At 46.7% G+C, this 27,138-nt stretch overlaps 2 protein-coding genes across 2 annotated transcripts; both read left to right on the forward strand.

Annotated features, from left to right (window-relative positions):
* Positions 1-73: 73 nt before the first annotated feature.
* mogat2 (monoacylglycerol O-acyltransferase 2) lies at positions 74-12,288 on the forward strand. The gene is made up of 6 exons (XM_086160489.1): positions 74-320; positions 1,141-1,319; positions 9,058-9,262; positions 10,013-10,187; positions 10,370-10,569; positions 11,793-12,288. The coding sequence occupies exons 1-6, from the start codon at positions 227-229 to the stop codon at positions 11,945-11,947; spliced, it is 1,008 nt and encodes a 335-aa protein (XP_086016615.1). The 5' UTR covers positions 74-226; the 3' UTR covers positions 11,948-12,288.
* Positions 12,289-17,932: 5,644 nt separating this feature from the next.
* dgat2 (diacylglycerol O-acyltransferase 2) lies at positions 17,933-26,676 on the forward strand. Its single transcript, XM_086160662.1, has 8 exons — positions 17,933-18,230; positions 19,200-19,328; positions 20,007-20,114; positions 20,867-20,937; positions 22,751-22,955; positions 23,242-23,416; positions 24,997-25,199; positions 25,390-26,676. The coding sequence occupies exons 1-8, from the start codon at positions 18,191-18,193 to the stop codon at positions 25,542-25,544; spliced, it is 1,086 nt and encodes a 361-aa protein (XP_086016788.1). The 5' UTR covers positions 17,933-18,190; the 3' UTR covers positions 25,545-26,676.
* Positions 26,677-27,138: the final 462 nt, after the last annotated feature.

Genomic DNA, 27,138 nt, shown 5'->3' on the forward strand with positions numbered 1-27,138 from the left:
GTATGTGTATGTGTGTGTGTGTGTGTGTGTGTGTTGGTCAAAGGTCTTGACAAATCAAGGCCTCATGAGTGAGGAGATAAGGCTCTCTGCGGGAGGTGATGGTGGGGAGGTGTGAACGTCGAACTTTGGACCTTCTCCTGGGCCGAGGCTGGTCTTCCTCGCCGCCGCCGCCAACGCCGCCGCCGCCTGCAGCTCCTCGGCTCGTCTTCTTCTCGCCTGGAGGAACATGAAGATCGACTTTGCGCCCCTGAACCTGCCCCTCCAGCGGAGGCTGCAGACCGCCGTCGTGCTGCAGTGGGTCTTCTCCTTCCTGGCGCTCGGTGAGTGTACGTGTGTGTGTGTGTGTATGCTTGTTATAACTTGTAAAGAGAGTAAAGGACAGTGTGTGTGTGTGTGTGTGTGTGTGTGTGTGTGTGTGTGTGTGTGTGTGAAGATTTCGGGTGTTCAGCTGAAAAGCTGGAGACCTTCAGAGAGGAAGGAGATGTCAGAAAGGGGGGGGGGGGTGGAGAAATGGTTTGGCCAGGAGAGGGAGACACACACACACACACACACACACACACACACACACACACACACACACACGCGCATGCACACACACACACATGCACAGGACTGCGCCCGCAACTTTATGGTATTTTATTTTTGAAGCTCTAACAGGTTTATATGCTTTGAGTGTTGTTATATAATCCAGATCAGACACAGCCTGTTACATCATAGCACGGCTCTACACCCGTCCATCCATCCATCCATCCATCAATCCATCCATCCATCAATCCATCCATCCATCCATCCATCCATCCATCCATCCATCCATCCATCCATCCATCTATCTATCTATCTATCTATCTATCTATCTATCTATCTATCTATCTATCTATCTATCTATCTATCTATCTATCTATCTATCTATCTATCTATCCATCCATCCATCCATCCATCCATCCATCCATCCATCCATCCATCCATCTATCTATCTATCTATCTATCTATCTATCCCTCCATCCATGTATGTTAGCTGAACACATGAGGGTCTTGTAACGCTTCCTGTCATTTCTCCTTTGTTTTTGCAGAAGGGATGAGAGTATAACATCCGACAGCATCTCAGATATCTCCTCTCTCTCTCTCTCTCTCTCTCTGCAGCTCCGACCTGCATCTTCCTGTTTGTGTACCTGCTCTTCGGCCGTTTCTGGCTGCTCAGCGTTTGCTACGCTGTCTGGTGGTTCCTGGACTTTGACACTCCGGCTCGCGGCGGCCGCAGGGTTCCCTTCCTGTGCGGCCTCAGGCTGTGGGACTACATGCGGGACTACTTCCCCGTCAAGGTGAGGGCGGAGGCGCTCGGGTTCCGGAGGGTCGTTCCTGCACCGCCTTCGAAACGGGCGCTAAGGTCCTCACAGGACCGGTAGCTCACCTCCTAGAGAACCATCTTCACGGTCAAAATAGCTTTCATTCATTCATTCATTCATTCATTTTCTTTACGGGTACCTCAGCGGTGCAGCCTATCCCTGCCCAGAGACATACAACCATTCACCCAGTACTTCATATATATAAATATTTATATATATAGATAGATAGATATGAATGAATGAATGTATGTATAAATCTCTCTCTATATATAGACATACAACCATTCACCCTGTCATTCATTCATATATATATATATATAGACATACAACCATTCACCCTGTCATTCATTCATTCATATATATATGTATATATATAGACATACAACCATTCACCCTGTCATTCATTCATTCAAATATATATATATAGACATACAACCATTCACCCTGTCATTCATTCATTCATTCATATATATATGTATATATATAGACATACAACCATTCACCCTGTCATTCATTCATTCAAATATATATATATATAAACATACAACCATTCACCCTGTCATTCATTCATTCATTCATATATATATATATATATATATATAGACATACAACCACTCACCCTGTCATTTACATATATTCACAATTAACATGCCATCTTGAGACATGCAACATTCACCAACATTCATACATCATATATAAACAAACAACCATTCACCCTGTCATTCATTCATATATATATGTATAGACATACAACTACTCACCCTGTCATTCATTCATTCAAATATATATATATATATAAACATACAACCATTCACCCTGTCATTCATTCATTCATATATATATATATATATATATATATATAGACATACAACCACTCACCCTGTCATTTACATATATTCACCATTAACATGCCATCTTGAGACATGCAACATTCACCAACATTCATACATCATATATAAACAAACAACCATTCACCCTGTCATTCATTCATATATATATGTATAGACATACAACTACTCACCCTGTCATTCATTCATTCATTCATATGTATATATAGACATGCAACTATTCACCCTGTCATTCACGCATCTGGACAGTTCAGTGTCTCCAATGTCCTCCTGCATGTTTGTGGACTTTGCCTTGTCCTTGTGGCTCAGCCTTTACCTGGGGGTTCAGGGGAGCCAGGGTCCACTGAGGAGGCAGCGCTGGAGAAGAAGCTGCTCCTCAGTCTGCTGGTCCTCAGAGGCTCCTGAACTGCCGCTGGAAGACATGGGGTAAATGGTCTCCAGGCAGGGTGCAGATACTGATCCTCTGGAGGACCTCAGTGGGTCCCACCTCCCGCTGGCAGCGTTCTGAGTTCACCAGCGTAGATGTTCCCCAGGTTGGCTGGAGACCGACGTTGTTTCTCCAGTGTCCAGGAGAGATGCCGGTGAGCCTTCTTGACCAGAACAGAGTTGTTCCTAGATGTGGATCTCCAGCAATCCCAAGGATGTGGAAAGAGTCATCCGAAGTCCACCATGATCTCCTTGGTGTTGTTGGTGTCCAGGACCAGCTTGCTGGAGGCTGGTGCAGATCCTCCTCGCTGAAGGCGGACGCTCAGCGAGGTGTCGTCAGCAAGCTTCATCTAGTGGCATTTTTCTGCATCGCTTTAATTAGAATAAAAAGCTTTTCTTTCAGCAGAAGGTGACGATGATGACGTCCACCATGATTCAGCTTTGGGAGCAGCGGTTTCTTCTCATCCCGTTCCATCACGTTGCTTTTTGGAGACCCTGTCAAACCATCTCAGAAGCTGCTCCCTTCAGGGGTCACCAAACAAATCATCTCCCTCCATCTAACCCTCTCCTCTCACACCAACTAACTCTCCGGTCCTCCTTCTACCCTGATCTTCCCCATCCCTTCTTTGTCCATGTCCAAAACATCTCGGTATGACTTTATCTCCAGAAGATCTACCATGTGCCGTCCCTCTGATGGACTCCCTCCTGATCTTCTCCCACCATCTCCACATCTTCATCCCTGCTGCCTCCAGCTCTTCTCCTAAGTGTCTCCAAACCAAACGCCATGGTTGCTCTTCACCTCCATCTCCTCCACCTTACCTCTCCCAGTCTTTTCGAGAGAGTAATCTGATTACATGGTATTGTTTGGCGTTACTGTGTGTTCCAGATGATCTGGATGTCTTTTCAGAAGATGCTCAGACCTTCGGAGATGTGTTTTCCAACCAGTGCCACTCTCTCTTCCTGGCTTTTGTTGCCCCCTTGTGTTGAAACCTGAGCAGCGCCGGTGGAATTCCACAGTCTTGTGGCCTTTTCCACAAAGTCCCCTGATCCTGATTCCTTCTGAAGAACTTAGCAAGGAGGACAAAGCGCCCGTTGTCCTCCTCGCCTCCACCGATCAGACTTTCCCGATTAAACCGAGGTTACCGTGTTCTCAAGCAGGTGTTCTTGGATGATAAATCAAATCAAACGTCTCCAAAGACGAGGCCGTTGCAGCACCAGAGAAGCATCGACGCACGCTTCAGAAGTGATGGATGCTTTAGAAACGCACCCTCGCCCGGAGGAGATCATCTCTATCAGAGAAGGACAGAAATAAAGCGGCTAGTGGACGTTCAGAATCTGGAGGTTGGATCCAAATCGCAAGGAGGTCACCTTGTCGTTTGAGGTGTCCTAGGACGGGAGTTTCCTCCAGGAACCCAGTGGCGCTAACAAGGCGCTATGGGTTTCTATCTTCTCTATATGGCCAGAAGGATTGGCTCACCTGCCTTGACTCGCATGAGAACTTAAGTGACATCCCATTCCTGATCCAAGGGGTTCGATATGACCTGGGTCCACCCTTTGCAGCTGGAACAACTTCGGCTCTTCTGAGAAGGCCGTCCACAAGGTTCACGAGTGTCTTGATGGCAATTTTTGACGGTTCTTTCACAAGTGCATTTGCGATGTTTGACGAGAAGGTCTGGCTCTTGGTCTTTGCTCTGATTCATCCCAAAGGTGTTCAATGGGGTTGAGGTCAGGACTCTGTGCAGGACAGCCAGACTCCATCAGCCATGTCCTTATGGAGGTTGCTTTGTGCACTGGTGCACAGTCATGTTGGAAACTCTTCCCACAAAGTTGGGAGCATGGAATTGTCCAAAATGTGTTGGTATGCTGAAGCTTTCAGAGTTCCTTTCACTGAAGCTAAGAGGCCAAGACCAGCTGCTGAAAAACAACAGCTCCACCAAACTTCACACTTGGCACAATGCCGTCAGACAAGTATCCTTCTCCTGGCGACTGCCAAACCCAGACTCGTCCATCAGATTGCAAGATGTAGCAGCATGATCGGTCCCTCCAGAGAAGGCATCTCACCTTCTCTGGAGTCCAGTGTCGGCGCTGCATCCGACGAATCCCATTGCACTTGGTGACGCTCTCTGCACATTGCTCTTCATCTCATCTGAAGGCCACATGAACTTTGGGGCCATTGGATCTGCAGAAAGTTGGCGGCCTCAGCATCCGCCGACTCGCTCCTTCACTTTGTGGTGTCGTCCCCAAACATTATTCTGATAATCCAGCTGACGGTTGACTGAAATATTTAGGAGCGAGGAAATTTCCCAACGGGATATAGTGTATTGACACCCTGCGTATCACTCCAAACCACAAGCTGCAGCGTTTCGGGCCCCTCGGGGTTTCCGGATTACGCCGGCGTTTCCCAGATAACCTCGGCGTGTTTGTGTTTTTCACCGGTAAAAATAAGATAACTTTCAAAACACGGACATTCGTCATAAAACTAGCTCACGGAGATAAGATAGCAGCGGGGAAAGGAAAGCGGCGGGATCGAAGTCGTTGCCAACTTCAAACCGGTTTCACGTATCCAGCTCACCGCGAGTCATGGCTGCCGTCATCTGACTGTACGCCCCATTAGCGTTCAGACAAAGAGTCAATGTCAGGGTGAAGGGGACCAGTGTTCCTCAGAGACGAATCACCGGCGTTGGTGCGATTCCACCCACCGTCCCTAATCCCGACCGCCGTCAGGTGGTGGAAGGAGGGCACGGACAATCTCCATAGGGGCAGACCGCACAAAGAGGCAGTACATTACACTCAGCGGATAAATCACAAATGACTCCATGCAGATGAACACATGATCGCTGACAATCGAGTGGCTGGATGATCTGCTGAGTTCTGGGAAAGTCTCAGTTGGGCTTTTGCCGGCGTTTCCCCGTCGAGAAACGTGCCGGCGAGTCCAGGAGTCTTTTCCAAGAAAGACCCGAAGAGGCTCAGGAGTTCGGCAAAACTCCTAAAGGCCTCGGAGAACGTCTTGAAGACGTTCCAACCCTCTTCCTAGAGGCTTCTTCAGTTCTAATGGCCTATGGAGAGTTTCTGAATATAGCTGCCAGGGTTTTGGGCGGGTCTAGGTTACGCTGGCTTGTTGTGTAAATGGAAGAGTTGATCTGCAGAGACTAGTTCAGGGGTCGGCAACCCGTAACACCCAAAGAGCCGTTTGGACCCGGTTTCCTCGGAAAAGAAAACGCTGAGAGCCGCAATTACTTTTTGACGTCTAAAATAAAGGTACCACTGTATATATTGCTTTTTATTACCTTTACACTTTGTATAAACAAGTGTGTAGTGTGTTGCCTCTGAAATTCACAAAGTATTACGGAGAAAATTAATTTTTATTTATGTAATGAACTCATTTTGGGCTTTCAGAGCGTGTAGCGGAGCCTTGACCTGAATTTTAAAAATAAATCCGGAAAAAATCACTGTCAGTAAACAATAAAAAATAAGTATTTGCAAAATATCTTCATAAATATTTATTTTACCTGGTTTATGGGACTTTACCGGCTGGCGGGTATACCGGCTTCCGCCAGTGTGACGTTATTTTGAGCGGCGAAAAATAATAAATATAATTTTATTTCATATTTTAAGATCAAAATAATCTTCCAACTTAGAACTAAAAGTTAAATCAAGGATTAACACAAATGAAATACACTTCAAATAAATATTATAATTTATTTTCCCAATGCTCGGAGCCGCAGTGTAAAGATGGAAGGGCCACACGGGTTGCCGACCCCTGGACTAGGCGTAAGGGGGTTGTTATGCTAATGGAGGTGTCGTTCGTTGGGACAAATGTGCAACTTTGTGGGATTACCTGGACTGGACTGTGAAAAGGTAAAGCTAAACAGAGGAGTGAAACCTGTTGGATCTCATGAACTGAGGCCCAGGTGGAAGTTTCCAGGGGTTGCTTCTGGTCGTGGGTCTTTCCTGGTTGTTTGGAGTTTAAAAGGTACCGGTATATGGCGCTTGTTGAGCACCCTTCGGAGTGTCCGAAACACCGGCAACAAACGGTATGACAATGTTCTTTCGTTTGTTGTCGTCTTCCTCCTGTTCTACGTTCCTGCATCTCGTGGTTTCCCGAGGCCCACTTGGGATAGTTTCATGATCTCAAGGCTTCCCCATATATTTCCTATATAGTCCTTAGATTCAGAAACTCATTAGAAACATTAGAACTGAAGAAACCTCTGGGATGAGGGGTGAAACATCTTCAAGTGAAGAAACTCAAGTCCAGATGCCAAGACAAGAAGATTTCGGCACTAAATTCACCGAGAACCTCCACAGCCATGTCGTGAAATGTAGTAAAATACCTTAAACAATCCTTCCAGGAAAGGAAGGTACTGTTGACGCTAGCTCCAAGTGCTCGCTAACTCCAATCATCGCTAATTATCACTTTAAATAGTCGTTGAACAGGAAGATCGATCAGAACAAGCTGCGTCTCTCAGAGCTGAAGAAGTTTACTGATGTCATCACGTTTAGCCCTTTTAGCACGAGCGCAAACTCGTGCATGCAGTATTAGCATGTTAAAACCGGCGGTAACGCTCAATCGCGTCCAATCCCTGTCAGCGTCACTGGACGGCGCCCGCCACACCGTCAGCTACGGTGCTAGCTTCAACCGCTCTGTGCTAATCGGACCGCTGGATGCTAATGCTAGTTTATTAAGTGATATAGTTGCATGACAGCAGCCTTTTCATACTTGTCAGCATCCAGACATGTATCCTGCCCGATTTGGCATTAAATTAACAACAATTTTTTACAACTACTTGGTTCGTCTTGTTTAAATATAACTTTGTGTTTCCAGGCTTTTAGCGTAAAACCCTCCCTGTCAGCTGATGATCAGGAGAAAGGCCGGGGGGTTTATGCGTGCACGGTATTGATTATGGCCGTGTTGTTGTAGCCGTTAGCTTTGCGCCGCACATCGCTCCGGCCCATCACGTTGCGTCGCACCGACGACCCCACGGGTGAGCTCTCTGATTGGCCGCCGACGGACAGTCGGTGTTTACAAACACCTATTAATGGAATCCGGCTAATGAGTAACCCGGCCGGGGGCTGCAGGCGGGGGCCGACGAGGAACAAAAACAAAACACAGCGGCGATATCAAGGTCCAACATGGCGCCTTACAGTTCCCACCCAGAACAAACTGTAAATGTAGATATGACGAAGAAGAAAACATTCGCGAGCGGCGGAGATGCGTGAGATTGCGAGCTGAGCCAATCAGAGGGCACAACGATACACTGTACGCCGCAAAACAAACCTCTTCACTCCTGACCTTTGGCACCGCTGACCCTTCCCGGGCCTGTGGGGACACGAAAACATTGTCGTACAGTTGAGATATCTTATCTGGACTGCGTGCTGTGATGATCAAAACAGTGCAAAGCCGTCCTCCTGTTGCTTCACCGGCTCACGTAAACCCGGCCGAGGCTCTCCGAGCAGAAGTTCGACTCTTTTCGGGCGCAAGTATGTCGAGTACGTGCCGGTAACTGGTGAACCGTCACCGATCTCCGCTCTTATAACACCGGGGTCACCTTCGCCCGTTCACAGCTGGGGCCGTCTTGCCCAATTGAACTAACAACCTTCTGAAACGAACAAACGAACAAACGAACAAACGAACAAACGAACAAACGAACAAACGAATCAGTAAACGAATCTTTTAAGGACAGCTGTGGCTAAGCTGGCTTCCCTCCAAGCAGGATAAGAATAAGATTAAAAACAACTTTATTTATAAATAAAGTTGGGGCGGTCTTGCCTGAGGGCACTTCGGACGCAGAGGAAATTGAACCAACAACCTTATGAAACAAACAAACAAACGAACGAATCAGTAAACAAATCTTTTAGGGTCAGCTGTGGCTAAGCTGGCTTCCCTCCAAGCAGAATAAGAATAAGAATAAGAATAAGAACAACAATTTCCTTCAGGATAAATAAAGTTGTTTTCATTCTTATTCTTATTCTGCTTGGAGGGAAGCCAGCTTAGACACAGCTGACCCTAAAAGATTCGTTTACTGATTCGTTCGTTCTGTTGTTTGTTCGTTCATTCGTTCAAAGTCTATATGTCTACTCCAAAGGTCGTAGGGGGAGGGAGTGCGTCTATATCACCCACCATTCACCCTCTCATTCACACTCTCACTCACCCGTTCATTCACATGTAGTACTCAAGGTCATGAAGGGTCTGGAGCCTCCATGCAAGTGTTCACCCTCTCACTCTCATGTGGTGTAGACAAGAACAACCATTCACTCATTCACCTGTCACAGAGCGTGACCCTGTATTCATCCAGGAGGTTTAACCCTTTCATTGTTTTGTTTCTCAAGTCAATCGTCCTCGTGGACTCGTGGAACCTGCTGGTCCTGCGGTCCAATCATCCACTTTAATTTGCTGTTGAGAACGTTCTCGATGTCCTGCCCCCCCCTTGACCTCCTCACAGCTGGTGAAGACCGCCGACCTGGACCCCCGGCACAACTACGTCCTGGGCTTCCACCCCCACGGCGTGCTGGTGGCCGGAGCCTTCACCAACTTCTGCACGTACTCCACGGGCTTCAGGCAGATGTTCCCGGGCATCACCAGCTACATGCTCATGCTGCCCCTGTGGTTCAGAGCACCCTTCTTCAGGGACTACATCATGTGTGCAGGTGCAACCATTCACCTCCCTCATTCATATGTTATTGACAGACATGCAAGCATTCACATGCTATATAGAGCGAAGTATTCACTCCTTCATTCTCAAATCATATAGAAGCATACAAGTATTGAACCCTGCAATCTGTCAACTGGAAATTTTAGTGCAGCTCCTGCATGTGTTTGTTGAACCCCAAGCAGACACTTGTGGAGAACACGAAGACTGGTCACTTATCACTTATCATGTATTTATCAATCGATATCGAGGGCATGTAGCCCTCAGGTCTCGGTCGTTGTCAATCAGACCGATCGACGGCCTCACGTCCTCCAGATCCTGGGTCAGGTCCACGTTGAACCGGAGACGGCTTCGCCCCGAGGCTCAACGCAGGGAAAACCCAGAGCCAGAGTTTCCCAGACGGCGGTATTCCCGAGCCGCCGTCCTAAACAAAGTGTACGCGCAGCCTGCCGGTCACGCGGTGGCTGATAAGACGTCCTTTCTCCAATCGATTAGTCTCTGGTCCATAAAATGACAGAAGATGGTAGGAATGTTCCTCTGAAGGTGCTGGACAAAGGAGCTGCTTTATGTCCGGGTTGATGCGGGAGGTTTGCGGTTGCCAACCCTCACAGAGAAAGGATACAAACTTTGATTTCCTTGGTTCGTCCCGCTGCACGCAACGAGCGTGTGCAGGTTCTCCTCGCGTCCATGGACCTCCAGAGGTCTCCGGAGATGTTACGTCACCTTTCTCGCCGCCGTCGCTTTGCAGGTTTGATCCCGTCCGACAAGGAGAGCGCCAGTTTCCCGCTTCGCCAGAGGGGGGGCGGCAATGCCGTCGTGATCGCGGTGGGAGGAGCCCCGGAGGCCCTGGACGCCCATCCTGGAACATACAATGTTCTCCTGGCCCAGAAGAAAGGCTTCGTCAAAATGGCCATGGAGCACGGGTGAGAGCGCGCCGCCGAGGGCTTGGCGGCGGCGGCGGCGGCCGGGCTCAATTTCCGAGGTTTTGTGCGTCAGATCTAGTCATCTGCCTGGAACAGAGCCTCATTGAAGGCCTTCACGTTGTAGAGAAGGTGCAGAAGAACACGTGCTAATCCATAAAACGGCGTTATGTAACCGTGTCCAGGGCCCATCTTGTGCCGGTGTTCTCCTTCGGGGAAAACGAGTTGTTCGACCAGGTGGGGAACCCCCGCGGGACCTGGTTGCGCTGGGCTCAGGAACGTCTGCAGAGCATCATGGGCATCTCCCTGCCTCTCTTCCATGCCCGAGGCGTCTTCCAGTACACCTTCGGGCTGATGCCTTACAGGAAGCCCATCACCACCGTGGGTGAGTCCCCCTCTCACAGTGAAAACAGTATATTTCAGTTTGTGTCATCGATTCAAGTTAATCAGCAACACTGAAGCATCAACGGGGATTCATTTTATGACTATAGTAGGCAAGTACCTGCATGGAGCCACCACAGAGGTACTACTATGGCCACTATGACTTGTACTACTTTTAGATAAATAGATTGATAGATGATGGTTCTATTAGCGCAACATGTTTGTAGTCAGGGGAGGCAGGAGAGGTTGTGCCTCACTTGCCAATCTGGGAAAGGAAAAAATGTTAAAATAAAAAAGAATGAAATGATTATATTTGTCAGTGATTTGCACTATTTAGGTATTCTTTGTTTAACTTTGCAAGGTTTAGATTAAAAATGGCTGGAATTTTCACATTTACTGTTCAAATACTGAAACTGCGGTGAGGCAGCCGACTGTTGAGCCTCAATGACGGCCGACTGCCGGCATGCTCTGCATTGAGACCGCATTGCTGTCTCTCTGTATGTCGCTATTAAAATGTTTAAACACTTTTGCAAGATATGAACTACTTTTCCATTTTGTCAACAAATATATGTGTGTGACTAGTTTCTTGTGCTGAAGGATCATAAAACCGCTAACAAGAGCCACTAAGTGAGGCACGCAGTTCACCTGCCTCATGGTAGCCGTGCCTCACCGGCCATGAACCTCAACGCACATCACTGGTTTGTTGAAGAACAGAAGAGGAGCATATGAAGCTTCCGTTTTATTATAAAAAGAGAAAAAGATAAATGTATATTTATATAGGGCTTCATTTATAACATTATTTCCAACCAGAGATTTGCATGTTTTATTTGGAGACTTGTTACAGAGGTTTTTAAAAGAACACTACAGTTATGAGGCATCTTCAATTACCTTGCAGTATCCGGAGTGTCCGCTTTATTTTGTAGGAAATCAAAATACATTTAATTTAAAGCGAGGTGAACATGAAGTAGCGTGCAAGCTAACGCCTGAGGTACTGTACATAGCAGCTGAACCCTTGGAGTTTCATCACCAGATGTTTATCTTGGCAGACATTGGTGGGCCATCCAGGGCTGCTTTCCGTGCACGTGACTGACTTTAGTCTGGGGTTTGTTAGTCCGACAGGGGCAAACGAGCCCAAAAAATTGATAAAGACCACTTACTGTATTAGTGGACGGGGTCTCAGGTGAACTCACCCAACTCGAGTGACTCCCGCACCTTGTGCCCTTACAGTGGGACGGCCCATCCGGGTTGAGAGGAAGGAGAGGCCCACCGCCGAGGAGCTGGACGCTCTTCATCAGCTCTACATGGACAAACTCGGCGAGCTCTTCGACGAGCACAAGTGCGACTACGGCGTGGACAAGGACGTGCAACTGAACTTCGTCTGAACCTGACGCGGTCGACCCGAGCGGCCGCTCAACGCCGCTGGTTTCGTCACTTTAACGGAAATGAAAAACGGTAGTCTGGGCGCAACGCGGCACAATCCTGGAAACTGAAACTCGTCCTCCTCCAACCCCGCCGCCTGTTGGGAAAGTAGCGCGGAGTTGACGAGTCAAGGTTTCCTCACTTTGGCAGCGCGCCGTTGCATCTGTCTGGGCTTTTTCCAAAGGCCGACGAGGTCGTGCGCGCAGACAACCCTCTTGCATCACCGGACCACACTGTCTTGTATCCTTTGACTTGGATAACGCGCCCGGGGGATATTAAAGAATGCTTTTGTGGGAAAAGATAATCATCTTGTGCTCTTAATTTCATACGTCGTGATGATAAGGTTGACGTCTTCAAAGGGTTTATTCTTGTCACTTTGATCGTCATCGAACTCGTGCCGTCAGCGGCCTCGGTCTTAAGACCCCTGGTATTCCCAAGGTGCTTTAAAGAAGCGTCCGAAATGACTTTTCCCCCAAAAAGTGGGAGCCAAAGGCCTGAAGCAGAAGGTCACTGGACCACAGACCCAGGAGCTTCATCTCAGAAGCAAACTTTGTTGAAGATCGGACCGGTGTCCCAGCTACCCAACTGATTTTTGGGGACATTCTAATGTCTTGAACCCTTGACCTTCAGGCAACCCTTGACCTTCAGGTGGTGGTGAGCCTGGAGGATGTCACCGGGCAAGAGGTTTGGTTCACCCTGGACCTGTAGATCCAGGACCACATCTGACCAACCACATCTGACCGTTCACCCTCTCCTTCACACATCTGGACAATGTAGGGTCACCACTGAAGATGTGTTTGGACTGTTGGAGGAACCTCATGCAGACACTCGGAGAACAAGGAGACTCCACACAGAAAGTGTGGACCTTCTCGCTTTGACAAATGTCCCCATAGTTTCAACACACAATGACCAAACCATCTAGTCAAGGTTTAAAATGGAAGCACCTCAGATGTGTGCGTCCACGTCCAGCCTGCGATATAAAAAGACAAGCGTGAGATATTTGTTCCTGGTCCACCTCGTCTCTGCGTGACTTAGCATCTACAGCAGGTTTATGCATATGTGCATTTAGGACCAGGATATTCACTAATAAAATTAAATAAACATCTCCCCAGACGGGGTTTATTACCCTTTAGGCGATCAGACATTTGATAACGCCTGTCTGAGATATTAACCGTCTGTCCGGCTTTATTTGAACCAGGCCTGGCTCTTCAATCCTCTCCCCGTAAAAGCTAATTTATTGTTTTATTCACTGTAAATCCAACACGCAAATCTGGTCCACGGCACGGTTCGATAAGACCGTGAACCCTGGCAGACACCTCGCGGCGAGAGATGCCAGCAGGCATGATATTTCCAAATGGTGCGACTGGCTGGACCATGACCCGACCCTTGCCACACAACCTGGCCTATGTGTGTGTGTGTGTGTGTGTGTGTGTGTGTTAGATGCTCATAGAAATGCTGACTACAGGAAAAACCGTGGAGCAATTTTGTGATGCAAAAAAAAAATGGATGGAGAAATTATATGAATGTATGACACGAACACGGACATTATCCACGAAGGGTCTCAAAGTGCAAAAGCGACCGTCGTTGCGGTATTACGTTATCTGAGTTCAATCCCGATGGAAGACGAAAACACGCCGCCGTGGATACGACAACGTGAAATAACACGGGGAAACGAGCGCTCGCACACGGGGTACGCTCGTGGGATCCCCGGTTCCCTTCTCTCTGGTTTTAAACCGTATCGAACCGTGGCTCAGTAAATGAGTACATTAAAAATCATTAAAAATCATATCAAAAGTAAAGCAAATAGGTCCAGCATATCTGACCGAAATGACAAGACCTTATGTTCCCGGCAGAGAGCTGCGTTCCTCTAATACGAACCTACTAGCAGTACCTTCTGCTCGCTCTAAGCGATCTCAGGCAAAACTGTTCTCAGTTCTACTACCTCAGTGGTGGAACAAACTTCCGGAAGCAACAAGACTAGCATCATCTCTCTCAACCTTCAAGAAACAGGTAAAAACTGTTCTTTTTCAGGACTTTTTACTGCGCTGATGCCCCACATCAGGTTGGCAGCAAGTTAGGCTATGCAGTGTGTGTGTGTGTGTGTGTGTGTGTACGTTTGTGTGTGTCTGTCCATTTAAAAAAAAAAAAAAAAACCCTCACTAACCCAAGCTTACTGTTCTGTATATTTCCGGTGCATCGTGTATTTGCAAGTGTATTTGCTGTCCCTATGTCCTCCATTGTCCTCTATCCCCCAAATGCAATGTAATGTAATGTAATGTAATGGCTCCAAACTGTGAAACGGGGCGGTTTCTCAACCGGTGTCAAGGCCCGGTAATATTTAACGTGATGAAATCATAGGCGGCCGTGCAGACGGTCTGGAAGCGGGCGCTAAATCAGATGAACACATGAGCGTTGACCCGACGGGCTCAATAATTGATGTTTCTTTCTGTAAATAGTGAGCAGATTTGAACCCTTTTACCGGCGCCAACTCATATTTATTCAGCTTTTTCTGTCAATCGGGAATAAAAGCGCTTCCAGCGTCATGTAGCAAATGTGCTGCCATGTACTTACAAATGACATTTGCGCAATTTGGGGTGGCTGATATCTAATATCAATTTCAAGTCGTAAAAGCTGACTCAGCGCGACCTGACGACGGGCACGTAGTCGCACAACGTGGGTAAGAAGTTACTTCAAACTGTAATTTCACAGCGGGTGACTCAACACGCCGCTTTCTCAACGCGCAGCGAGTCACACGCCTCGGCGGGTGAAGAACTGTAGAGATCGTATGGATGGTATTTACAGATATATTAACCCTCAACGTACCTCACTTGCCCCTTTATCGACCTCCCGCAAATATTGAAATACAATACAAAATATACAGTAAATGAGTACATTAAAAATTATATCAAAAGTAAAGTAAATAGGATGAATTTCATTGACCCCCATAGAGGAAATTATTTTCTCACAGTAACAGTTATAATGTTAAAATAAATATGAATATAAATACAAATAGAGAGACAGTTAGAAGACAGAAGATAGCAAAGACATCCACGAATAAACAACAACAACAACAACAACAACATATAGAAACACAATAGACATTATAAATGGAAAGAAATCGAATTTTGAATTTTTAATAAATCATTTTATGGGAAACTCAACATTGAAAATACTTTGCTGCGCCGAAACTTGAATGATGATGAATTTGCTGTGCGTTAGTTGCGGTTTGTCCCTGCTGTCGTCTCCCTCGTCTCGCTCTTCTTCCGATTTCCATTTTTACAATTAATTTTGTCTTGTCACCGCCCGTTTTGCCGTTTTACTGACGCTTAAGGTCGCCGTCTTCCTTTTGTTCGCTTCGTCTTTCTTAATGTAACGAACCGTAGATTCGTTAATGCTATTATGGCGGCCAACTTCAGCAAAACTTCCGCCTTCCAAACCTATCGAGAAGTTTTATCTTTTCAGCAATAGTTCCTGCTACATTTTACAAGTTTAATTTTACTATATTTTTCACTGTTTTTCCTTCTTAGGTTAACATATGACTATTTTGTTACGAAAAAAAAATCAAATACTGCATAAAAATGCTAAAGAATGCTAAATTGTGAGAACTGAATAACAAATAAGTCGCGAGGGCGCCCAAGCTGAACTGCGAAGTAGCGAGGGTCCAGGACCGTGTTGTCAAGGAGATGGAGATGCGTAGCACGTCCTTGTTGTTAGCCGTGATAGCTACCACTCCGGTGGGATTTGAATATCGGTATTCCGTGTCGCGAAATCCATTTATTCGATAAAATGGAAATATCTGGATAAACTGGACCTTAATATTAAAACAAAAAAGCGGCAGGAAAGAAAGTCATGATTATTTCTACAAACACGTGGTGCAGAAATGAGCAAAAATAAAATGTAAAAAATGAATAATACTCAGAAAACAAATTGAGGAGAACTAATCATAACTGGAAATAACATACAGTCAAAAAACATTTTTTATTTGGGTCAAAAAGCAACACATAATTATTTATTGTATTTTCTAAAAAAAAAACCCAATGCGTTAGTAAAACGGGTCTGTGTTTTAATAAGGCTTTTCTCCGCTTGAAGTTCATTGACCTTTTCCTCGCTGTGTTCTGAACACAAACCTCAGAGCGAGTTGTCTGACTTTTCATAAAAAGCTCCTGTGTGAAGAAAGACAGGGTATGAAACTCGTTGCTCATAGACTTGATGATCTCGGATTTGGGTCCGAGTTCGTCCCCTCGGGGCCTCCGGGGATTTGATGGCCCTTTCAAAACAATTTGTATGCGATCCAATGAGCTCGTGTCATCCTAGATCCTTTTTCCGAGACATTTACAAAACCTATAATAACCTCTGAGTTGTGTCATGAAAAGTTCTGCAAAAGCTCACGCCTCTGAATCTGATTTCCAACGTGCTCCTTAGCTACTAGCTACCGGCCAGTCACGCCTCTTTCGCGCTATCAATATTTTCTTCTCTACTTTCCAACGCAGACTTGAAGTCTGCAGATGGTTACTTGCCAGGAGTGGATATCGCACAATTCTGTGGAATATCTACAGTTTTATGCAAGCGGAACTACTTCCTTACACATCCACGATTAGCTTTGTGCTAACTAGCAAAGCTAACCTTTAGCTAATCATGGCGTTATACAGGTGTTGGTTGAATTTTCATTTCAGTAAACGGTCCCACTCATATAACACTTTATGCAGGATTGCATTCACACACACACACACACACACACACACACACACACACACACACACACACACACACACACACACTGATGGATGAATCAAACCATCAGGAGCTATAAGGGGGGAGTTTGGTTTCTTGCCCAAGGGCACTTCGGCACGCAGAGAATCCAGGAGTCAAACAGGGTTTACTTGGTTCTGCCAGACAGAAACGAATCCTGATTTATCTTTTGGTCTGATGTAAGAAACAGAGAATTATATAATGAGAAAAATGACACCGTGGAACCACTGGAATTGGCAACATGAAGCGAAGGGTTGAATGACGTACTTATCCGGCCATAACAGCTGAAAAATCAAAAAATTTGTCACGAGCCCGAACAATGCCTGAACCTTCGTCGTTGTCATGGAAACCGAGGCGGAGACCCGTTTCTCGGTGCAGAGCCCAAGCCAGCATCCAACTAGAAGGAAGGGAACAAATGACATGTATGCTTACATGATATCTTCATACTGTAAACACTTTGTACTTATGCTTTTACATTTTCTTATATTGCTCTGTATATTGCACAAATGATGCAGCAGTTCTATTCATTTATTCATTCATTCATTTTGTACATTGCCTATCCTTCACTCAGGGTTGCGGGTCGGTGCTGCAGCCTATCCTTGTTGTCACGGGCGAGTGAGGGGGTTCACTGTGAACTGGCCGATCGCAGGGTTGCGTATGGAGACATTCACTCGTCTGGACGATGAAGGGTCTCCAGTGAACCTCCTGCAGGTGTTTGGACTGTTGGAGGAACAAGGGTAACCCTGGGGAACCCCATGCAGACATCAGGAGAACATGGAGACTCCACATACAAAAGCCATCTGTGGGAATCCAACCAGGGACCTTCTTGTGAGTGAGGTCGAGGCCACCCCTATTCTATTCTATTCTATTCTATTCTATTCTATTCTATTCTATTCTATTCTATTCTATTCTATAACTTCAGTAAATAAAAAATAGTACATTTAAAAAATACTAAAATAACTAAACTGACCGAATAACGTCAGTATTCTATTACGTCACAATAACAAGTAGTGTTAATTCCGGCCCCCCCTCCCAAAAAAGAAATTACGAATCTCGCGAGATCGACGAGCCTCAACTCTCGGACTGCACCTGACGGAGGGGCGCGCGCGGAGAGGGGCAGTCCTGATTGGTGCACTCGATCGATCCCCCCTCCCACGTGACTCGGCCGTATAAATTGTGTGAGGGAAGCCCCCTGCGGCGCCACATCGCTCCTCCCGGCAGGTGTTTCCCTCCGAGCCCCCGGTCCGCTCCGGAGCCTCCCCTCCGCCCCGCGGGACTCCTCCCACGGCTCCTTAAATGCCGCTCGGCCCGGGGAACTCGTCGCAGTCACAGTCAGTCATGACGCGGGAGCTGTAGCAACGGACCACACGCCAGAACGCCACTTTTTAAAAATAATTATCTTTATTTAATAGTTGTCTTTAACATCCGGGACACTCGACGTTCTAGAAGGATCCGTTATGAAGACCATCCTAGCCGCGTACTCCGGCGTCCTTAAAGGTAAGAAGCGGAGGAGATGTTTCTTGGTTACCTGTCACCTAAAAAGCGTTATTTCGATTTATCTCATTTTATTTAATTCTTCCTCCCTTCACCCACAGAAATGCCAAGTCATGAGTCGTGACACACATAGAGTCGGTGGTCTTATTTTTTAAGCTAGCATCAGGCCGTCAAGGTGATGCTGCAATGAAGTCAAAATCAGTAAAATAAATTGAAATCATTTCTTTTTTAATTCACAGATTATTAATATAATGATTATTTATTATGTTTGGTTGCTGGGAAATAAAGATAGAATACACAAGCTGAAATATTTGACTTCACCTGTTGAAATGAAATGCAACTATTTGAGTCTTATAACCTTTCAATGCTAAACTATTTTGCTTTAAAATAAAAAAAAAGTGAAATAATGAAAGTTTCATTTGCAAATCTACGAAGCCTCATCTCCTCCTTCCATCTGTCCACATCTGGAGGAGGTATAAAAGTATCGATTGAGAGACAACAGGTTGCTCCATCTGCTGGACGTGCAGCGTTTGTTTACTTTTCTGTCCGGCGACCGGTTTGATCCGGATCCCAGCAGGACCAGGACTGTCAAATTCAACCACAAACAAACCGATTGCGCTCCATCGGGCCCAGACTCCATCGTCAATAGTCCCAAGGAGTCAGGGTTTTACCTCCGACGGCTCGCTGAGGGGTTATTTTCAGTCCGCGCAGATAGGATTAGACCAAGTGATTTACTGAAGTTCAGGTCTTGGTCTAATTGGCTGTGAGAACTCCGACTCCGAGACTCCGACCGGTTTCGCTCTTCACATGTTGCTCTTCAGCGACGGTTGTCGTTGCTTTTTGGAAGAGATAATATCACCCCAGGAGGTCTGCAACTGCTGCATCTTATCAGAATAATTCCCCAAGATCTCTGTACCTTCTGCAATCCTGCTATTTCAATATCTAAAATATCTTTTTTAAATTTGTGTCCAGGCACCGGCTGCAGCATCCTCTCTGCCCTGCAGGACCTACCGTCAGCATTTTGGCCCTGCAGATCCAAGATGGAGAAACAGCTGCAGGTCATCTCCGTCCTGCAGTGGGTCGTCACTTTCCTAGCCCTGGGTAAGTGTTTGCATTTCGCTTAAGCTGTGAGAGTCAGGAAACTAAGTGCAGGAGGCTTTAGTCCCATTAGTCTCATTATAAGGAGGTCAGATCACTAAGCCGTGCCCGTTCAGGGTCTACGGAGAAGAATCATGACGTCTGTGTGTAAACATATTTACTCGCCGTTAAAAAAGTGAAGTGATGGATCTGCAGATTTTGACACACGAGGCGTTTTTTGAAAAATAAAATTATCCACTCGCCAGCGTCTAAATGTTCTTTGAATCCTTTCCCGGAGTTGAAGAGGCAGGAGAATGACTTTTGCGACACCACAAATGTTGTGAGACAGTCCAGCACTCGTGATACCAGGGTCTAATGTGAGCAGTAGATGCTTTATTTGATTGTATTTGAAATTTGTTCATCCTGCATGACTGTGTTATTTTGCAATTAAACCGTGATATACTTGCACATGTTTGGAGAGCCCCAAAATTCCCATTTTAAATTGCTTTAGAGATTTTTCTGCAGGTGAAAGTTAGACTTCCGAGTGCATGGACACAAAACTGAAGCCCAGTCTTCACGCAAAATGATTTCACGCCCCCGTCGGCGGAACTTTAAAATCTTGACGCCATTTTAAATGCATGGAGGTGGACTATTTGTGCCTCATAGTAGATTTACGCGTCTCTCTGCTCTCTTGCTCTGCAGGGGCTGTCTGCACCGTCCTGCTCATCTACATGTTCTGGACCGACTGCTGGTTCATCGCTGCTGTTTACACAGCGTGGCTCATCTTCGACTGGAACACCCCGAAACAAGGCAATGAACTAGACACTTTTATCCAAACAAATAGACAAAAAAAAACCTCCCTTTTGCAATGGTGGAAACACTAATGTGATGAAAGGCAAAGCCGGTGGCTCTGGAAACATCTGTCCAGCTCGACTGGAGTTGGAGTGTGTCAGCAAGTGGGGGTGTCATTTCACGCTCAAATTTGCCGTGTTTTGTTGTATCTACAAATAACTCACCATTTCATGCCTACAGTATCAGTCCGCTCGCATGAAAGCTCGGTCCTGTCCTGGATATCAGTGTGGACGTTATGCAAATGAACGCTCTGAGACTCTTACCTAAGCCCTGGGTAGCTTGCTGTTTTTTTTTTTTTTTCTTTTGTAACGATTAGCACCAACAATGGCAGCATTGTGATGCCGAGCCGTCCATATAAGAATAAATCACAAGTTCTTCTTGATGTAACTCTCGGGCCAAAGGTGGAGTTTCTCAGTCGGGGCCTGGTGAGCGCCGACCAATGAAAGCCTAGATAATCCACCGACGCCCCCACGGGAATTTCAATCGAGGGATTCTGTTTATTTTTGACCACTTGTGGCTTTATCAGTCAATAAATGTCTTAAAAACTAAACGAACCAAGAGATAATGCGTAAAACCATCCCATCGTCAAGTAGCAATTCAAAAACCCGTCCTTCCCTTCAGAACTCTTCTCTCAACTTGTGAATAATTTGAAATAACATCTTTTTCCGTGATGTAACGGTGTTTTGTTTTTTCATTTTTGGTTTTATCAGGTGGCAGGAGGTCATCGTGGGTGAGGAGCTGGACGGTGTGGACGTATTTCCGAGACTATTTCCCCATCAGGGTAGGCATATCATTGCAGATCCCCCACCCACACACACACACACACACACACACACACACACACGCTCACAGAACAACTAGAGGTGTGGAAGACGTTTTGTTCCTGCGAGACACCAGCACATCCTTACCCGCCCTCTCCAGGGGAGTCACCGCTGTGTGACTTTCAGCTGGATCATCACTTTCCTGTCGTATAAAGGTCTGTCTCCAGGAGATAAACTTATCTGAGGAGGGTCAGATCTGCGCTGCGTTCTGTTCCCAGCCCGTGATCACAGAACGCAGCCTCCACTCTGACTTTTAGACTTTGTCCCATCAGATAGGCCCACTGTTTTTTTCTGCTCTTGTCATTTTTTTTTTTTAACACAGAAGAACCTCGACTCAGTTTGATGATCACGCTCCTCTGTTTGACTATTTGTTCACAAATCTGGCAACGAACTTCAAAACCTCACCATATCGAAGGTCATATCACCTATTAAACCAACGTTAACCCTCGTGGAATCCCTTTTTGGCGTCCGTGAGGTTTCCAGCTCCGGTGTGAAACCCCTCTCCCTGCCGCTGGACTTTGTCCGTCACATTGATCCGCGCTCAGTGCTCGGACGACGAGAAGCTGATGAGATCATTACGACATCTCCCAGACGCTCAGACCCTCGAAACCGGCACTTCGTTATCAGCGTCGCCTTTTAGTTTGTGAGTCAAAGTAAAAGGCTCATCTCAGAGCGTTAAGGCAGATTTGTCCTCCCATCGCTCGGACTTTGCCGTCTCTATCTCCGGGGCAATTAGCTGGTTCTGCTCCATATCTAGCATGAACATTTGACTTATTAATATGAGCTGGCAGGGTCGGGACAAAGTCCAAAGCAGCGTCGGGCCCTCAGGAGAGGCTGTTACGAAAAGGTTACCCACGGAGGAGCGACGCACCCCCTCCCCGCCGGCGGGAAGCGTCCCGTAATGTCACGCTTCCCAGGTGAAGCCCAGCGCTACTATGGGGATCTTGAAAGTGATCTCATTTACTTATGCTGTTATGCAACGATGTTGTTTGATTAGCTCCGGCGGCCGCTGTGTTTACCTTGTTTTTTTTTTTTTTTTTGCTAATGGATCAGACGGACTCGGACGGGCTTCCGATTATATATTTTTTCAATGCTTGTGCTTTACGGACTCTGTTATTTTACAGCTCCTTCAGCACAGACATGCAGAGCTCGAGCCGATAAGATGCCTCAGATACGATCCATCCGAACGAGGCCCTCGGAGGATATAAGAGGATCGATATTATCGGAAAATGATAATAATAATAATAATAATAATAATAATAATAATAATAATAATAATAATGTCGGAAAAAACGTTTTAGCCTTAACTTTGACACTTTATATTTCATTTGTATTTCTTATTCTCCCTCCTTCCTACTTTTATCTATTATTGTTATGTTTTACTTGAAACTCTGGCACAACAATTTCCTTCGGGATAAATAAAGTTGTTCTTATTCTTACTCTTATTCTTTAACGTTGAAATACGGCCATGGTGACGAGGCGAAATCACACCGGGCCTTGATTTTAATAGTTTTTCTGCATTTCTTTTAGAAGAAGGACTTGTTATATATCAATAGTTACACATGAATAGAAGGCGCATCGAGAATCATCGCTCAACTAGTCGAGCAACGGTTGGCGCTGATGCACAGATGGTTTTCATGTTCAAATGAAGAAAGCCTCATCTGAGGCAGATCTTCTGCCCTCACGCTTTCCAGCAGTCCTGCCCCCCCTCATCCAAAACCCCTTATTATGGAAATCGGCCTCACTGGGCCTCTCTGTGTTTTTGTCCGGCAGCTAATTAAAACCCACAACCTGCCGCCCAACCGGAACTACATCTTCGGCTACCATCCCCATGGCATCTTTTGTTTCGGCGCCTTCTGCAACTTCGGCACGGAGGCCACGGGCTTCTCCAAGAAATTCCCGGGCATCAGACCCTCGCTGGCCACCCTGGCGGGGAACTTTCGCCTGCCGGTGCTCCGGGACTACCTGATGTCTGGAGGTGAGGGGGACTCGGGACATCTCGCGGCCCTTCTAGGTCTGTTTGCGGGACCGGACCTTTGTCCTCTCGCGGAGCTAAAATAGCTTCTGTTTACCTAGATCTGCTGATCTGAGCGCAGAAAGTTGGTCGTTCTGTACAGATGAGCTGTTTGCTCAGCGCAGATAAAGTACACCTCACTTCAGAAGCACTGACGACCGCGATCCTCACTTGATTGGATTTCACGGCATCAAAACAGAGGCAGCCTTGCACTCGAAGGGAAAACCAAACTGTGTTTTGTCGCTTTTAGGTATCTGCCCGGTGAACAAGAACTCCATCGACTACCTGCTGTCCTGTAACGGCACCGGGAACGCCGTGGTCATCGTGGTTGGCGGCGCTGCGGAGTCCCTGAGCTGCGCGCCGGGCATGAACTCCGTCATCCTGAAGAACCGCAAGGGCTTCGTGAGGCTGGCCCTGCAGAAAGGGTGAGCGCACGTGCTGCGACCGGGACCCCAGATCAGCGCTAGCGGAAAGGTCGGCGATTCCACCCTTAGAGCCTCGCCAGGTCCTGCTGACCTTCTGGAGCTGCAACCTCAAACCAGCTTGTTTTCCTCCTTAAATATCACCGGGGGATTAGCTCAGGGTTCACACCGTCCAAAGAGGCTTAAAGCTGGAAAAGACGTGCGCTCATGTAGCGCGCTAGCCACAACAACTGGGTTAGAAATACAGCTGAGTATATATACTGCTCAAAAAAAATAAAGGGAGCACCTAAACGACACAATGGAGCTCCAAGTCAATCACACTTGTGTGAAATCAAAGTGTCCACTTAGGAAGCGACACTGATTCACTTGGACTTGGACATTACGTCAATGTGGGATCAACCTGGAGTGTGTTTTTACACTTTTAGTTGGAACGTGACTCCAAATCCAGACCTCCATTTGATTTCCATTGATCATTTTTGTGTAATTTTGTTGTCAGCACATTCAGCTATGCAAAGTACAAAGTATTTCATGAGAATATTTCATTGGTTCACATCTAGGACGTGTTATTTTGGTGTTCCCTTTATTTTTTCGGAGGATTGTCGTTGGATACGAAAGGCTTTCTCAACCTTTCATTAATCTCAATCCAAACAGGGCGTTTCAATTGACGTGACGGGGAACGTCAAAGTCCAGCTGTAGATTAAAAACTTGTATTTAATGTCCCTGTTTGGAAAAACGATCATTTTACATTTTTAATCCCGGGTTAAAGGCAGTTCAAGAAAGAGGTGACTTGAGTACAATATTTGGGTAGCAGAAATATATATGTTGCCTCATCAAGATAAATATTCAAAGTTTACTATTGACCTAGAAATGACTAGAAACTAGAAACTAGAAATGACTGACTAGACTATTCAACAGGATCTTAGAGAGTGAGAAGATGCCTGAAGAATGGAGACAAAGTGTGATGGTGCCTATTTTTAAGAATAAAGGGGATGTGCAAAATTGTGGCAACTATAGAGGGATAAAGTTGATGAGCCATACAATGAAGCTATGGGAGAGAAGTTATGTTTTGGAGAGAAGCTCAGAGAAGCCAGACTGAGATGGTTGGGTCACGGACAGAGGAGGGATAGTGAATATATTGGTAGACGGATGCTGGAGTTGGAGCTGCCAGGCAAGAGGTCTGGAGGAAGACCAAAGAGAAGATTTATGGACGTAGTGAGAGAAGATATGAAGGTAGTTGGTGTGAGAGAGGAGGATCCAGAGAATAGGGTGAGATGGAGAAAGTTGACTCGCTGTGGCGACACCTGACGGGAAAAGCCGAAAGAAGAAGAAGAAGACTATTGACCTAGAAATGACGCAACAGGTTGGCGATTACGGGCGGTTGGCACACTGCACACCGTGAGCCACACGGTTCGGTGATAAGGTCAGCGCCGTTGGTACGAGCCATGGCGTTAGCCGGCGTTAGCATCGCCTCTGTCGCGTCTTTACTCTGCCGTTTTATGACGCGGTTGCTGTAAACCCATAAAAGAAGAAGGTGTGGAGTCGGGTGATGGTGAAGACTGACCCTCCGCCCGTCGCTCCCTCAGGTCCGACCTGGTTCCCGTCTATTCCTTCGGGGAGAACGACGCCTACAAGCAGGTGATCCTGGAGGAGGGGACCTACTGGAGAGCTCTCCAGAAGAAGCTCCAGAAGCTGTTGGGCTTCGCTCCGTGCCTTTTCCACGGATGCGGCCTCTTCTTCGGCAACTCTTGGGGCATCGTGCCTTACAGCAAACCCATCACCACCATAGGCAAGTTTGTGCACGTGTGTTTGCTTAGAAGCGCAGAATAGGGGTTGAAATGCCAGAAATACTCTGTTTACTACGGGACAACACTCCAATGTATATTTGCTTTGCACAACCTTGAGCGCATTAATGTTTAACGCCGAGTCCCTCCCGTCGGTCTGACCGACGCTTTCTTCCAATCGCCTTTTCCTTACAGTCGGAGAGCCGATCACCGTGCCAAAAATCGAGAACCCGGACAACGATATCGTCAATTTGTACCACGCCATGTACGTCAAGTCCCTGCAGAGCCTTTTCGACAAGTACAAAACCCGATTCGGGCTGAAGGAGAGCGACGTCCTGTACATCGAGTGAAAGAGCCCATCGTGGACATCAGTGCCGGTCCAATCTTGGTGCCTGTCTTTGGTTATCTCTGGACTCTACTTCCCTCCTCACACCAGCAAGTCGGTTAAAGCGACCCGCGACGCCACGCCATCTTACGCAAGAGCGACATCTCCTGCCGCCGCCGTCGCCGCCGGTGACCGGACCATCACAGCAGATACTTTCGAGTCCCACGTCAATACATGTGCCTTTCTTTGAACTCATCCACATCTTCTCAGTACAGGTATCAAGGTTGGACGGCTTTCCTGCAGGGGACCGGCCCACGACACGACGGACTTCCGAACAAGTGCCGACTTTTGCGTAACACTTCACGCGCCCGTGTAATTCTCCCCCTTAAACTGAGCCTGATCCCAAGATATGCTACGAGCACAAGCAATGCAAATGGAAGGTCCCACGTTGACGCCGGGTGATGATCAGCCCAAAGGTTAATTGAGCCAAAGATCTGCAGAACGTCGTCCTCGGACGTGCACGCGGCAACGGCGACAGAGGAATTCTCCCCCGGATTCATGCGATGAATGAACAATCCATGCGTGCCTGCAATCCCATAATGCCATTAAGTATTAATTCTTGCTCTGCGGAGAGGAAACCGAGGCTCGTCTCTGAATGAATATCTCTGATGCACTTTGTTTTAGCGCTAATTTACCTTTTGAGGTTCTTGTTTCCAGGCAAAAGTGAAAAATTTGCTTTTGATTGGGTTCCCCTCCCGCCTCCCAGAGAGATTTTCATCTCTCGTCCAGGTCCGCACGGACTAAAAGCGAACCTCGAGTCTTATGAGTCTGCTGCCGCTGACAAGAGGACGGTAGTTTTGTGGCCGCCTGTTGATTCCAGCGGTCGTATCGGTTTTATCGTTCCAGCTTACAAGATAATGAAGCGAGGCTCGCGTCGGAGGGCGTCCCTTTCAGCGAGCGTTGTATTTCACAGAAAGATGCCCGGCGGTGTGAATCATGAGAGAGAACGGCGAATCGGTGAATTGTGGTTTGACCATTGCGACTGTAAGCGGCAGTGATCCCTGTGCAATAAATTTGCAATAAACAGTGAAATCCGTATGATGTATGACAACGTCAGCCTGTGAGTATTTAAATTAAACTTTTGTATATTTTCAGAAGGATATGTTTGCGTGTGGTGTGTGTCTTGCCATCAAAGAGAAAGCAAAAAAAAAAAGTTGCGCAACAGTCAATCTCGAACACGCGTATCGTCGGTTATTATTGAAGTTAAATAATTACGGCATTTTATCGATATTATTTGATGGATGTGGCTTTTCCTGCAAAAAATGACAAGTCCATGTCCATCCAAAAAAAGAGCAATTTTTCATGTTTTATCCACAGAAAATCTTTCTCGTCGCTTATTTTAAACCTTTTTTTTTTTTTAATTTCTAAAAGCATGAAGTGCAAAGCAAATATGGCAATGAGTGAAAAGTCGTGCTAGTGTGCTGCCCCCTAGCGGCGGCTCGGCGCATTGCAGCCACCTTTCTCTTGCGGTGCTTGAAAAGTCGGCAGTAGCGCCCTCTAGCGGTAGAAGTACGCAATTACACCCCGCGTTCTTCTCAAGCTGCCATTGAAAAGTCTAA

Source organism: Fistularia commersonii, chromosome 15 (genome assembly GCF_037954325.1).
Source record: "Fistularia commersonii isolate RoL2024-O1a breed Wild chromosome 15, RoL_Fcom_v1.0, whole genome shotgun sequence".
In the NCBI taxonomy this organism is placed as follows: Eukaryota; Metazoa; Chordata; class Actinopteri; order Syngnathiformes; family Fistulariidae; genus Fistularia; species Fistularia commersonii.